Below are 15,197 nucleotides of genomic sequence, written 5' to 3'. Positions count from 1 at the left end.
TCAAATAGAACTGTGCGGTTCTCTTGCCACTGAAACAAATCCTACTCTGAAAAGACACGGGGTGCAGTGGGGGTGGTGGGAGATATCATAAGGTGGAGGGAGAACAGAGACAGGGCTTTGTGTCACTCTTGCATTTCACAACATCCAAAGCTGGCCATGGTTCTGATTGCAAAAGTCAAAGAGAAGTACACCTGTCCTGAAGGTGGAGGTGAAGCAATTTGCCATGGATACATTGCAGGATGAAGTCAAGGCACAAAACCATTCCCCACTCCCCTCCAGCTGCTGGATAGAGCAAACATGTGCCTTAAATTCTGGCTGGGGTAACCAAATGTTAGGGACGCCGGTGGCGCTGTGGGTTAAACCACAGAGCCTAGGACTTGCCGATCAGAAGGTTGGCGGTTCAAATCCCCACAACGGGGTCAGCTCCCATTGCTCGGTCCCTGCTCCTGCCAACCTAGCAGTTCAAAAGCACGTCAAACTGCAAGTAGATAAATAGGTACCGCTCCGGCGGGAAGGTAAACGGCATTTCCGTGCGCTGCTCTGGTTCGCCAGAAGCGGCTTAGTCATGCTGGCCACATGACCTGGAAGCTGTACGCCGGCTCCCTCAGCCAATAAAGCGAGATGAGTGCCGCAACCCCAGAGTCAGCCACGACTGTACCTACTGGTCAGGGGTCCCTTTACCTTTACCCAAATGTTACATGAAATGCTCTTATTATGACTGGCCAGAAATTGCTCACCTGCTTGGATAAGGACCATAGCTTTGTGGCAGAGTGTCTGCTTTGCATGTGAAAAGTCCCAGGTTCAAGACCTGGCATCTCTAGGATGCCCCTGCCCCCCGTCCAAACCCCTGGAGAGCTGCTGCCAGTCATCACAGAAAATTCTGGACTAGGTGGACCAATGGCCTTCCTATACCTAAACCAGCTTCCTACATTATCATTTGCTTAGCGCACTTAGGCCAGGGTTCCGCAAACTTGGGTCTCCAGCTGTTTTTGGACTATAATCCCCATCTTCCCTGACCACTGGTCCTGCGAACTAGGAATGATGGGAGCTGTAGTCCAAAAACAGTTGGAGACCCAAGTTTGGGAAACCCCAATTTAGATCCTGCCTTTATCTCACCATGGAACTCAATGTAGGCACCTCTGAAATGTCAAGGTAGACTCACATCCAAGCACCAGTCTGATCTATACCTGCTGTCAGCCCTCTGATCATGACCTGGGATGCCAGGATTTCTTGACAAGAAGTGAAGCCAGATTTAGAGTGATGTGGGTGGTTCCCCTGCCCAGGGAGCTTAGCAAAGGGGGCTCAAAATTGAGAAGATCCATCATTGAGAAGATCCATTTGGTGGCATCAGATTTTGGCCACGCTCAGAGAGCCTTGCTACCAAAGATTACCAAAGTCCACCTCTGAGAGGTGGATCTGCTTTTTTGGTCCAAACATGACAGGTGGGATTCTAGATGCCCTACACCCATCTTTCATGGCAGGGGTGGCTAAGCTGTTGCTCTCCAGATGTTGAACTACAACTCCCAACGTTCGTGACCATTGGCTATGCTGTCTGGGGCTGAAGGAATCTGACACCATCCCTGTTTTAATTTATGATTGTAATTTGGTTGCCCAGAATAAAAAGTGGTTTGTTGTATCGTTTGCAGCCTTGATTGCTTTTTGCAAAAATACAGAATATGTGGAAGGTAGCAAATGCTTAGGTTACAGTCCTTCCTTGGGAGCAGGGGCCATCAAACAAATGTGGGGCTCACGTCTAAGAAAACATGCCCAGGACTCGGCTATTAATATTGCTAGAACAACGCTCTATTTTTGTGCCTACCTGGAATGGATTTCTGACTATAACCAGGAGGCTGATTTATTTTAAAGGTCACTTTTGCTAAAGAGCAGTAGTTTATATAACTGTAAAATACCCTCAGGTTTGAATTATGGAAAAGAGCAATGGGGAACGTGCAAAGCTGTTTCTGGCCCTTGCAAAAACTTTCTGCTCAGTTCTCAAATTTAGAGAAATGGGTGAGTTGTCCTTTATTCCGCTCGAGGGGGAGGCAGCAGTTTTTGATCCGTTTAAGCTGGATTCTAGGCAGAGATGTCTTGGTGACTGTAATGCCTTGTGGGCTTGCATGCATGTGAGGACTTTTAATGCTCAGCGGACGTTTGAATGCCACCTCCCAAAGCTTCTCTTCCTAAAGTTGTTGAATAGGCAGGGTGCTCTAACAGGGGGCAAATGATTTGCGAAATCAAGCCCCATGATCCCCTTCTCCCTTTGCAAAGCATCTTTCAGAGAGGGATGCTTTGAAGCAAAGAAGAATGTATAGGGAGGGGAGCTCTTAACCCTTCAGCTGCCAGGTGGTCCCCCAATCTTTCTTCCAGTGGCTTCCTTCGCACCAAGGTTCCAGGCTGGTGCTTGGAAGGGAAACATGCTGAAGTGAGTACAGTGGTACCTCAGGTTAAGTACTTAATTCGTTCCGGAGGTCCGTACTTAACCTGAAACTGTTCTTAACCTGAAGCACCACTTTAGCTAATGGGGTCTCCTGCTGTCGCCGTGCTGCTGGAGCACGATTTCTGTTCTCATCCTGAAGCAAAGTTCTTAACCTGAAGCACTATTTCTGGATTAGCAGAGTCTGTAACCTGAAGCGTATGTAACCCGAGGTATCACTGTAATGGGTAAAAGAAGTTATGGGGAAGATTCAGAGGAAACCAGCTGGTAGGGGAATGGGTTAAGCATTCCCTTCCAAATATGGGAGTTGTTTTAGGGAAAGAAAAGCACACATCGTCCATGGCCTCCTTGCTACAATAAGGGAAGCTCAGTCCCACACTGAAAATTGCAAAGGGTGAGGCAGAAAAATGGAAGCACCTTTTGCTGAGGAAGAAACCTTTCGGGATCTGGAAAGGCAGGTTTGGATGAAACACTATCATTATTCATTTCAAATCCCCCCCCCAATGTTTTGCAGAGGAAAGGGGATGTCAAGACTTCATTGCAAATGGCTTCAGTGTAACCTATAGTTTGCCTTACAACTTCGCACCGGGAAAAGTGAATAATTGGCTCTACTAACTCATCCTGTCATGACCCTGGAGTCAGATTCCCTTTCTCCAATCACTTGGAACTTAGGAACCTGCCTTATAAAAAGCCAGACCTTGCTCTATTACTATTATTAATAATAATTTATTTCTATAGGTAAAGGTAAAGGGACTCTTGACCATTAGGTCCAGTCATGGCCAACTCTGGGGTTGTGGCGCTCATCTCGCTTTACTGGCCGAGGGAGCCAGCGTGCAGCTTTCAGGTCATGTGGCCAGCATGACTAAGCCGCTTCTGGCAAACCAGAGCAGTGCACGGAAACGCCGTTTACCTTCCCACCAGAGCGGTATCTATTTATCTACTTGCACTGGTGAGCTTTTAAACTGCTAGGTTGGCAGGAGCTGGGACCGAGTAACAGGAGCTCACTCCATCACGGGGATTCAAACTGCCAACCTTCTGATCAGCAAGTCCTAGGCTCTGTGGTTTAACCCACAGCGCCACCTGTGTCCCTATTTATTTCTATACCACTTTATATTTTTAAGAAAAATCTCTATCCAGCTCAGCACTGCCTACACCAGCAGTTCTCAACCTGTTGGTCCGCAGATATTGTTGGACTACAACTCCCATCATTCCTGAGCTCTGGCCTTGCTAGCTAGGGGTGATGGGAGTTGTAGTTCAAAAACACCTGGGGACCCACAGGTTGAGAAAGGCTGGCCTACACAGATGGGCAGCATCTCTCCAGGGTTGCAGGAAGGGGTGGGGTACCCCAACCTTACCTGGAGATGCCAGGGATTGAACGTGGGAAGCTTAGCATCTATGGCAGATGTTGTACCACGGATCTATTGCCCCTTCCTTCATGAGGATGTGGACTCTGAATCAGAAGGGGAATGGCCCAGAAGACCAGCCCCAGAAGATGGTACCACTGCCTCTCTGGCCTCAGGATGTCATATTGCTGTCCTCATAGAATCATGGAATTGTAGAGTTGGAAGAGACCCCATGGGCCCAACCCCTTGCAATGCAGGACTCTCAACCAAAGCCATCCAACCTCTGCTTAAAAATAACCGAGGAAGGAGAGTCCACCACCTTCCACTGTAGAACAGGTCTTACTGTCAATAAGTTCTTCCTGAGGTTTAGTTGGAATCTCATTTCTTGTAACTGGAAGGCACTGGTTCGAGTCCTACCCTCCGGAACAGGAGAAAACAAGCTTGCTCCATCTTCCACATGAAAGCCCTTGAGATACTTGAAGATGGCTGTCATGTCTCCTCTCATAGTGGATTCCATTGCAGAAGCTGCAGTGGGACCAGAATCTCCCCTGCTCTGCAGGAGTAGCGGATGGCAGGAGAGGATTGTTTAGTTGTTTAGTCCTGTCCGAATCTTCGTGACCCCATGGACCAGAGCACGCCAGGCACTCCTGTCTTCCAGGAGAGCCAGTGTGGTATAGTGGTTAAGAGCAGTAAACTCGTAATCTGGTGAACTGGGTTCGTGTCTCCATTCCTCCACATGTAGCTGCTGGGTGACCTTGGGCCAGTCACACTTCTCTGAAGTCTCTCAGCCTCACAGAGTGTTTGTTATGGGGGAGGAAGGGAAAGGAGAATGTTAGCCGCTTTGAGACTCTTTAGGGTAGTGATAAAGCGGGATATTAAATCCAAACTCTTCTTCTTCTCCACTGCCTCCTGCAGTTTGGTCAAACTCATGCTGGTAGCTTCGAGAACACTGTCCAACCATCTCGTCCTCTGTCATCCCCTTCTCCTTGTGTCCTCCATCTTTCCCAACATCAGGGTCTTTTCCAGGGAGTCTTCTCTTCTCATGAGGTGACCAAAGTATTGGCGCCTCAGCTTTAGGATCTGTCCTTCCGGTGAGCACTCAGAGCTGATTTCCTTCAGAATGGATAAGTTTTATATTCTTGCAGTCCATGCGAGGGGATTAGGCCCTTTTAACTGGAAAGGTTCCTTCCAGTGAGGGTGGGGCCAGCAATTGGGATGCAGCTGTGCTACTATATGGGGCTCAGTCTCGGACTGATTGTTGCTGAAGCAACATCTGAGCCCTGTCATTAGTGCATGCATAATAATATGCTGGTTGCTCCTTATGCCAGAAAGCACAGCAAGACACCCAATTTTTCTTAGGAAAGACATTTTTGTGTGTGTGTAGATGGTCAAAATCATTATCTTTTTAAACTGGAAGGGCAAAGGAGGTGTTTACTAGGCAGAACCAGCCCTGTTATTAGGCAGGGTGACACAGCTGCTTTAGGCAGTGGAGGGGAAATGGACACAGCTGTGTGTGCTCTAGAGTATGCCATGGGGCAGTCCCATTGCCTGTGCTGAATTAAGAATCGACTGCCAGCCTAGTGAGCTTCTGTGCAAGAAATGGGAAGAAGCAACATCTTGCCCTTTGCCTCAGGCAGCAAAATGACTTGGGCTGGCACTGTTACTGGAGACTGTGCCCTTTGCATTAGCTGTGGATACAACTACCACAGAATATTCTTCTGTAATAAGAAGCTGGTGATCATTTCTGTTTGAATTTAGCTCTTTTGGGGATCTATATCTGCAGCCTTGATGACAAATGTCTCAAAATTGTTTGTAAACATGATATGAATCCACTCTGCTTTAATTCTGCAGATTTTTTTTTTTAGTCATTTTGCTTTACGGCTGTGGTCTTTGGCTGATTCTGGTAAAACTGAACAAATTCAATAGCGAATAAGGCGTTAAGGAGAGTGAGTCATCTGTACATTATGCAGAATAAAAGCAGGGATTTCTATATTGCAGTATTTCAATATTACAGATACTGATGCCAGACAGCCGGTAGTTGCTTAAACTCTACTTATTGCATTTACAAAGTATTTGCTCAGGCAGGAGTCAGACCTTATACACTTTGGGTTTTTAATTTTTTAAATAAAAAATGGCCACTAGATGTCACTACCTTTCACTGAAATGAAGGTTAAAAGGGAAGCCTCTCTCTCTCTCTCTCTCTCTCTCTCTCTCTCTCTCCTCCCCCCACCCCATTTTTCCTGGCAGTTTAAAATGTTTTACCATCTTAACCCCTGCTTTGAGTCTTGGGATGCTGTGAGTAGTCTGTGCTGCAGTGCAGTATGGACGATGCCTACAAGGCAAGAACCAGTTTAGCTTACTGGTTGTGCTGGGATGGGGAGTCTGTGGCCCTGCAAATATTACTAGGCAATAACTCACATCATCCCTTCATGCGCCTCCTCCGCGAGACGAGTGTGGTGACAGGAGAAAGGGCCTTTTTTGTGGTGGCTCCCTGTTTGTGGAATGCTCTCCCCCCAGGGAGGCTCACCTGGGACCTCCTTCTGCTCATGGCTGGTGGAGTGAGGCCCATGCACCCTGGGCTGGCGCACTCTTCCATTTTTCTCCCAAGACAAATGGACTATGTCTCTGGCCATGCAGACAGATAGGAGTGAAAAGCTAAACAATATCTGAAGTCCTCACGCTCCCTATCCCTGCCTTAAATGAGGAACATATCACAGTGTGGAATATGTACAGCTCTGCTTAAAATCCCCCACAGCTCAAAACATCACAAAACACTGTGAACATCATAAATAAAATAAATAAAAATAAATCCACAGCAGAAGACAGTGTACTTACAAACAAGTGAGAAAGTGTAAATACCAAACGTGCCTTTCCAAAGCATTACCTTTGATCCAGATTCTCACACTAGGTGAGAACTCTCTTATGAAGGCACACTCAGATCTGTTTGGATGTTCAAAAGCTATGTATTTACAACTTCCACAAGAAAGCATTTCCATGAGAGAACGATAGGGTGCGGGGAGTCGCAAGAACATAAAACGAGTCCTGCTAAATCAGAGCAAAGGACTGTCAAGTCCAGCATCTTGTTTAGCTTCATGAAAACGATTGTCTAAATTCATGCTGCAGAACGGGCTTTGCTTCCTATTTGCTGTCTTAACTGATAACTGCATTTGGGCTGAGGAAGAAATATTCTGGAACAGAGATTTTTCCAGAGTCTGGTAGATCCTGTCAACATCTGGAGGCTTCCAAGCCAGGCACATGCAGGAAGACAAATATGCCACTAGGTTCATACCATACATTTAAAGCACTATGATATCGCTTTAAACAGTCGTGCCTGCCCCCGGAGGATTATGGGAGCTATGGTTTGTTAAGGGTGCTGAGAGTTGGTAGGAAACCCCTCGCAGAACCATAATTCCAAGAGAGGTTTAACAGTTAACCCCTCTTCACAGGAAACTCTGGGAACTGTAACTCTGTGAGGCGAATAGGAGCCTCACGGAGCCTAGGACTTGCCGATCAGAAGGTTGGCGGTTCGACTCCCCGCGACAGGGTGAGCTCCCGTTGCTTGGTCCCTGCTCCTGCCAGCCTAGCAGTTCGAAAGCACGTCAAAGTGCAAGTAGTTAAATAGGTACCACTCTGGCGGGAAGGTAAACAGCGTTTCTGTGTGCTGCTCTGGTTCGCCAGAAGTGGCTTAGTCATGCTGGCCACATGACCCAGAAGCTGTACGCTGGCTCCCTCGGCCAATAAAGCGAGATGAGCGCCGCAACCCCAGAGTCGGCCACGACTGGACCTAGTGGTCAGGGGTCCCTTTACCTTTAACAACTCTCAGTACCCTTAGCAAACCAAAACTCCCATAATGGATGGCTGGCGGCTAACAGATTGAGGTTGAATCCTGACAAGACAGAAGTACTGTTTTGGGGGGACAGGAGGCGGGCAGGTGTGGAGGATTCCCTGGTCCTGAATGGGGTAACTGTGCCCCTGAAGGACCAGGTGCGCAGCCTGGGGGTCATTCTGGACTCATAGCTGTCCATGGAGGCACAGGTCAAATCTGTGTCTAGGGCAGCTGTTTACCAGCTCCATCTGGTACGCAGGATGAGACCCTGCCTGCCTGCAGACTGTCTCGCCAGAGTGGTGCATGCTCTAGTTATCTCCTGCTTGGACTACTGCAATGCGCTCTACATGGGGCTACCTTTGAAGGTGACCTGGAAACTACAACTAATCCAGAATGCAGCAGCTAGACTGGTGACTGGGGGCGGCCGCCAAGACCATATAACACCAGTCTTGAAAGACCTACATTGGCTCCCAGTACGTTTCCGAGCACAATTCAAAGTGTTGGTGCTGACCTTTAAAGCCCTAAACGGCCTCGGTCCAGTATACCTGAAGGAGCATCTCCACCCCCATCGTTCTGGCGGTTCCCTCATTGTGAGAAGCAAAGCTACAGGGAACCAGGCAGAGGGCCTTCTCGGTAGTGGTGCCCGCCCTGTGGAACGCCCTTCCAGCAGATGTCAAAGCGATAAACAACTACCTGACATTCAGAAGACATCTTAAGGCAGCCCTGTTCAGGGAAGTTTTTAACATGTGATATTTTAGTGTATTTTTGGTTTCTATGGAAGCCGCCCAGAGTGGCTGGGGAGGCCCAGCCAGATGGGCGAGGTATAAATAAATTATTATTATTATTATTATTATTATTATTATTATTATTATTATTACTCTTTGGGGGAAGCTTCGCCAGTTACCACAGCACTTCAAATATGTGGTGTGAATTGTGGCCTAGGATGTTTTAATGACACATCAGAAGCTGCTCCACATTCTGAATTCACTCTGATGCTTAGTGGATAATTCCCCGCCGCCGCCCTCAGTCTACAACAGTATTTCTGGAAAGCAACTAAACAGCTCTGCCCACTCCTAGTTTTCACACATAACACAGTCTTTTATTTTCTTTAGTTCTTTTTTATCTGCGTAAGTTAAAACCTAGACTTTCTTCTTCTTCTAAAGCTTTTCTGCAACAGGATTTAGACACACACACAAACAGTGCAGAAGAGTGGACCCCAAGTTTTGTTGGTGTTGGGTATGAAAACCAAGGTGGCCATGCAATCTGATTTATAGAGGACAGTTCTCTATTTGAAGGCACCTTTGCTGTGAAAGTCTGCCTGGCATAAAGGTAATGATCCCGGAGCAGGGACACTAGCATTTAGCTTCTGGAAAGCAGCCTGAGTAGACACAGAGATCACCCAGTTACAGTTTCCTCACTACGTTGAGATGCACTGTATGGAATTATGGTAATCATGTCCAATTTTGACTCTATTCATATAATTTTATTCGCTAAGTTCAAGGTGCTGGTTTGAGTGTATAAAGCCCTACTCAGCTTGAGACCAGGATAGGTTAGAGATAATCTTTCTCCTTATATATCCAGTTAAAACGTTTTAAGTGCAATATACAATGTGACAATAGATGATGGTGGCGGGCCTTATGGAAAATTCAATGTACAGTGGTACATTGGGTTACAGATGCTTCAGGTTACAGACGCTTCAGGTTACAGACTCTGCTAACCCAAAAATAGTACCTCAGGTTAAGAACTTTGCTTCAGGATGAGAACAGAAATTACGCGGTGGCAGCGGGAGGCCCCATTAGCTAAAGAGGTACCTCAGGTTAAGAACAGTTTCAGGTTAAGAACGGACCTCCAGAACGAATTAAGTTCTTAACCCGAAGTATCACTGTACTTTAAAAAACGCGTTTTTAAAAAAAGCATTTTCAGAATGTTTTTATATATGTGTGTAGATTCCACCTAGGTGAGGGGCTTCTGCAGAAACCATCTTATCAGGAAGTCCATTCTGCACAATATAGGAATTAAGTCTTTAGTATTGTGGCACCCAGGGGTGCCGGTCTACTGTGAAACTAATGAAGCTTAAAAGCTTCAGGGGCTCTAATCCCAGAGAGGTCCCAGAAGCGACTTTAGTCCACATTGCTTTAAAAAATTGGGTCTAGTTGACCCAATTTGAGTCACACAACTCAAACTGGTTAATTTTTTTGTTGCCTGTGTTTCAACAATCCCAAAGTTTGAGAGTCAGTAGCACAGATCTTGTAAAGATGTGGTGATCTGCTGTGGAACGATTCCACTGAAGAAGTTAAAATTAGTTACCCAGACCTCATTGCTGGTTGCGAAGGCCCCCCCCCATGACAGTTCAAGCTTGAGGGCCCCCAAAATGTAGGTCCGCCACTGGCGGCACCTACCTTTTGAAACTCCCTCCTGTTATATATCAGAGGGGCGCCATCTTTTCAGCACCTGCTGAAGGTCTCCCTCTTCCAACAATCCTTTTAGGTAGACATATTTCACAGACTGCATCTGTATTGGAACCAGGTGGGTTTTACTCAGAGTAGCCCCATCAAAATGGATGGACCTTGACTACGTTACGTCCACTGATTTCAGCAGGTTGATTCTGAGGGAACCTAACTGAATACTGCCCATTGTTTTTAGACATTTTTATTGTTTTATCAATTGTTTGTTTGCCACCCTGGACTCCTTTAGGAGGAAGGGTGGGATATACATTTAAATAATAATAACAATATGTCATTTTAATGCAAATATGTGGCTTCTTTTGTCTTCTTTTTCGGCAATGTGTCTCCACTATTTGTTAGTGGCGCCTAAGTGACCAGAATAGTAAACGTAAGAGGAAGAAGAAGAGGAGGGAGAGGAAGAAGAATATAATGGAGGAGGAGGAGGAGGAGAAGGATGTGAACATCTCATGACATGGAGAGAATATATATTTCCACAATCTTTTCATTTTCTCAGTATTCCACTTCAGAGCAAACTGGTAGCCAGATAGCTTCTTCATGAATCATTTCTCACATCTCCCTCTCTCTCTTTCTCCCCCAACCCCCCAATTTTTATTTGCTGAAAGTCTTTGTTACACAGTTATCTATCAAGTTCTTTCTATCTGCCAAACCGGCAAACGGAGACGAGCCGTATCAAATGTCCATGAATTACAAACACGTTGTGTGTCCATACATCATTGCGCTGATGTATTGATACTTACGGTGCTGGCAGTGAATTCGGGTGGGTTGTCATTCACATCTGTCACCATAATGATTGCCGTCGCCGTGTTCGAGAGACCGTAGTTAAGATTTCCTTCCATATCTGTGGCCTGAACGATGACTGTGTACTGCTGAACTTTCTGGAAGGGGAAACAACAAAGGGGACAGGAATGTGAAATGTTTTTTCTGTCTCTCTATACTTTTCTGCAACTTCATTTTTAAAAGAAAAAAGAAAAATATCACCCTGTTGAGATCTATCTCCTCTGCAAAATGTTTTCTTAGGACAAACTTTTGTCTCCCCTGTAAACACAAGAGACAGCAAAAAAAGCCTCATTCTTTCTCTGTCTCTCCTCGCAATAAATGATGCATTAATATCTAGCTGGTTCTAATGGAAACTTTTCTGAAAATAGTAAGTTGTATGTGAGGTGAATAAAACTTGCAAGCCGCGTTTACATGAATCCTGTAAGTCCTATTTGGGTGTTCAGTTTCCTCACATGGTTAGAACTGTGTGAGTGAGAGCTAGTTCAACTATCTTGTCTTAATTTCAATTCTCCATGTTTCCACGCCAGTTTGGATTTTGTTAAAAAACCCAAACTCCTCATGAAAATTCATTGGCATTTTAGTGCAAATTTCTCCTAATACACTTGATTTTGCACACCATTTTGCTTAATGCACCCTTTTTCCTTGCAAAGCGATTTCCCCCCCAAAATAATTTTTATGTTATTTTCATTTGCATTTTTTTGTTTATGCTTTACCCTTGCATATGCATGCATGCATGCCTGTATTCATTCATTTATTTACTCATCTCCAAATTGCTTCCCACAAAACATCTCAAAGCGATTTCGCGGTTAAAACATTAGCAATAGAAACAATTACGCAATTTCATATATGCAAAGCAAATGTAACAATTAAACGTAAAATATAGAAAAACCTTTGATATGTTAAAAAACCAGCAGCAATTTCATATTGATAAAAACCTTGCCTCACAGGACTGTTTTGAGGATAAAAAGGGGCAGCCCTATCATTAGGCAGGTGGAGGAAATTGAATTTATGTTGGCTCCTCCTCAGCCGCCTGATCATTCCACTCTGCTGGAGACCAGAGTTTTGTGTGCCACTAAAATAGCCTGGTGCAGGTGAGAATGCTGCCTTCTTGCCAGTTCCCAGTCAGCTTCTGCTTGGACTGTTCCTGAAAAGGGGACACAGACCATGGACACAGACCTAAAATCTCCTGGAAAACACTAGCTATAAAATGTGATAGGGTGAGGGGAAGGGTGGACAGAGACTTTTTGTTGTGGTATTGTTTTTCCTGGAGGTATAAGAGGTTCTGCTTTCCCCTTATGGAAGCCAAAATAAAAAGGGAGAATTATCAGAGCAATTATCAGGCAAACAACTATAAATACCTGCAACACCAGCTCAGTGAGTTCACTTAGGCAGATGAAAATCCATTAAATGAGCTGCTAATATTGATGTGGAGCTTTAGAAAGGGAAGGGAATCTTGATGCAACAAATGACTTATTGGCCTTATCATTTCAAAGTGTCTCCTTTACTAGGAATCGCTGAAAATTGAATTTCCTCAGAGAGCCAGGATGTCCCATCTGCTATTGACTGGGATCATCAGCCACAGATGATTAGGAATGAACAAAAGCAAGTTTTATTTTTGAAGCTGTTCAGACCCACAAAGCTGAAAGCAGCCTCCTAGAAATGTCTGGGGACAAGACGCTGGAGAAAGATCGTCTCCTGAAAGCCACTCTTCCAATGCTACTCTTTGGACTCAGTCCTGGAGGTGGGATTGGAACCAATGTAATACAGGGCCCCCAATTCCCATTCCCCAGAGCCAGTTCAGGAGGATCCCATGGTAGATGGCATCAAATACCAATGGGAGCTCAAAAATATAAAAATAATATCAGCAATACAAAGGAGATGGTGTTGGACTTTCGGAGGAAGAGGAGAACTAGCCCCGTTGTACATCGGGGAGGGCTGTGTGGAGAGAGTCTCTTCCTTTAAATTCCTAGGAGTTTATCTCAGTGAAGACCTTACTTGGAAAATAAATACAACCCAGGTGGTTAAGAAAGCCCAACAGAGACTCCATCTCCTCAGAGTATTGTGAAAGAACGATGTCAATCAACATTTGATGATCTCCTTCTACCGGTCCACAACAGAAAGTGTCCTTTCATACTGCATCACGGTGTGGTACGCTGGTTTGACATCAACTGATAGGAAGTGCCTACAGAGGGTGGTGAATACAGCACAAGATATTATGGGCTGTCCTGTGAATCCACTGGATGAAATAGTGGAAGAACGTTGCCACAGGAGAGTGAGGAAAGTTCTCAGGGATGATTCACACCCTGGCCGGCACTTTCTTGATCTCCTGCCCTCGGGCAGAAGATATAGAAGCAGGATTAGTCGCACCAAGAACAGCTTCTATCCGTGGGCTGTTAGGCTGCTGAATGAAAAGATAACAACAGGGCAACTGACTTTCGGGTTTGGTTGGTGTGCGTCAGTAAACGAGGGGAATTAAGACTAAGAGAGCTGAGTGAGGGGTGTCGGGGAATCTCACTGTGTACAAATTGTACAAGTGACAAAGGAAAGGTCATCCATCAGGGTGGCCAAGGTCAACTCAATTTCGTGGCCGGGCCTGGACCCAAATTGGAATGGATCTAAGTACAGTGGTACCTCGGGTTACATATGCTTCAGGTTACATACGCGTCAGGTTACACACTCTGCTAACCCAGAAATAGTGCTTCAGGTTAAGAACAGTTTCAGGTTAAGAATGGACCTCCGGAACGAATTAATTACTTAACCCGAGGTACCACTATAATCTGCATCCTCCAAGAATATTTGCAGCTGTGTCCACCACCTTCTCCCCAAAAGCAGGTATTGGCAAAAGGTCCCATCCAAAAGGTCCGGAACCAGTTTCTTTAGGAGTGGTTGCAGCACTGCTTCTTTCAGTGCAGCACAGAGCACCTCCTCATGCAGCACAGGGTCAACCAACTCTGGACCCAACCAGACAGCTTCTCTCTGCTAGATTTGATGAGCCAGGAGGGACAGGGGTCAAGGGGAAACATTGAGACCACTCTGAAGTTGAGGAATTTTATCCAGTTGCTCACAGTGGGTCTTACATGTGGTTTTGACTCAAGCACATTTTGCGAGGAATTTCCCCGTATATCATGCGTTTTTCTATGTCGTTTTCACAAACAAATGCATCTTTATGCACACATTCCCTTAATATATGAATCACAATATTCAGGTAAGTGTGAATTTTGAAAGACGGCTGCGTTTTGCTTTACATATTGTTTCGGAAAATGCAAATTTGACAGATTTTCCTTGAAAGGTGGACTGAATCAAATCCCTCTCCAATTCCTACTCGGTACAGCAGGCCCACAACGTACATGCATTTAACTTGTGCACATTCAGCTTTATGTGTATTGCAAAAAATATATCAAAAATTTAGAAGGGGGTAGGATTCCAGGAAAAATGGCATTGACAACCCTGCTTGCCATTTGACCCGATGGATTTTGAGTATACAAGATTTTGGGTTTAGGTATGAACCCCAGAACTTAACCCGGACAAAACTTCTGTCTACAACAGAAGTGAAGTGGGAGGGGGAAATAATTTCTCCTCTCTGCCCTCCCATCCATCAAAGAACCACGACATCTCTCTGCTTCCCTGTGCAGCTTCTTCCTCCCATTTAAACCTTGCGGTGCTCTCTTCTACCTTGTTTTCAGCATGACCCCTACAAAGCAGTGTCTGGGCTCAGAGGTCGTCACTTGCAGATTTATCAGCCGGAACAACCTGGGACTGTCAGAGCCGTTTGCTGCTCTTGTCTCACTGTCTTGCCTCCAGCTAGGGCACCGCAAAGACAGCATGGTTTCTGTGTCAAAAGTAATTCGGGAACCCGTGATGCAGTTATGCAAACTTTCATCTGAACCTGAAAGCTGAACTGCAAGAGAAGGTCACGCAAGTCTGAGAAAAAGACTTTTTGATAGCAAGGCTTCTAAGTGCTTGCTCTGGCGAAGCCCCATTGCATTGCATCGTAGAAGGCCTTGCTGGGTGAAGCTGTCTGAAGGTGGTTGTCCCAGTAACATTGCTTTCTGTTCTGCAACCCACCCATCCCCTGACTTTTGCTCTTTTGGCTTGTCTGTTATTCAAAGAACATTACAGAAGAAAAGGCATCCAACCGCTGACCCAAGATAAGAAATCTGAAAAGTTTCATTTTAAAAACAGTTTATTTTTATTTCAAAAACTTCCCTATCTTCTTGTCCTCCCAGCCCCTCCACCCAAATCCAGGTCACTTATGAAAGCTCTGATTTTTTGAACACTAATAATGATATATTTATACAGTGGTACCTAGGTTCTCAAACTTAATCCGTTCTGGAAGTCCGTTCCAAAACCAA

The 15,197-nt window shown here is 45.4% G+C and overlaps 1 protein-coding gene across 9 annotated transcripts in view; it reads right to left on the bottom strand.

Moving 5' to 3' along the window:
- Positions 1-15,197, bottom strand: part of CDH4 (cadherin 4) — a 795,473-nt gene that overhangs the window by 67,487 nt on the left and 712,789 nt on the right. For all 9 annotated transcript variants that reach the window (XM_053394415.1, XM_053394416.1, XM_053394417.1 and 6 more), the window contains one exon: positions 10,806-10,943. In XM_053394415.1, coding sequence (XP_053250390.1) covers positions 10,806-10,943 — 138 coding nt within the window. The remainder of the gene's footprint in view (positions 1-10,805; positions 10,944-15,197) is intronic.

The sequence above is a fragment of the Podarcis raffonei genome, chromosome 6 (assembly GCF_027172205.1).
Source record: "Podarcis raffonei isolate rPodRaf1 chromosome 6, rPodRaf1.pri, whole genome shotgun sequence".
NCBI lineage: Eukaryota > Metazoa > Chordata > Lepidosauria > Squamata > Lacertidae > Podarcis > Podarcis raffonei.
Note: the sequence above shows the minus strand (reverse complement) of the source record. Positions and strands in the feature narration are given on the sequence as shown.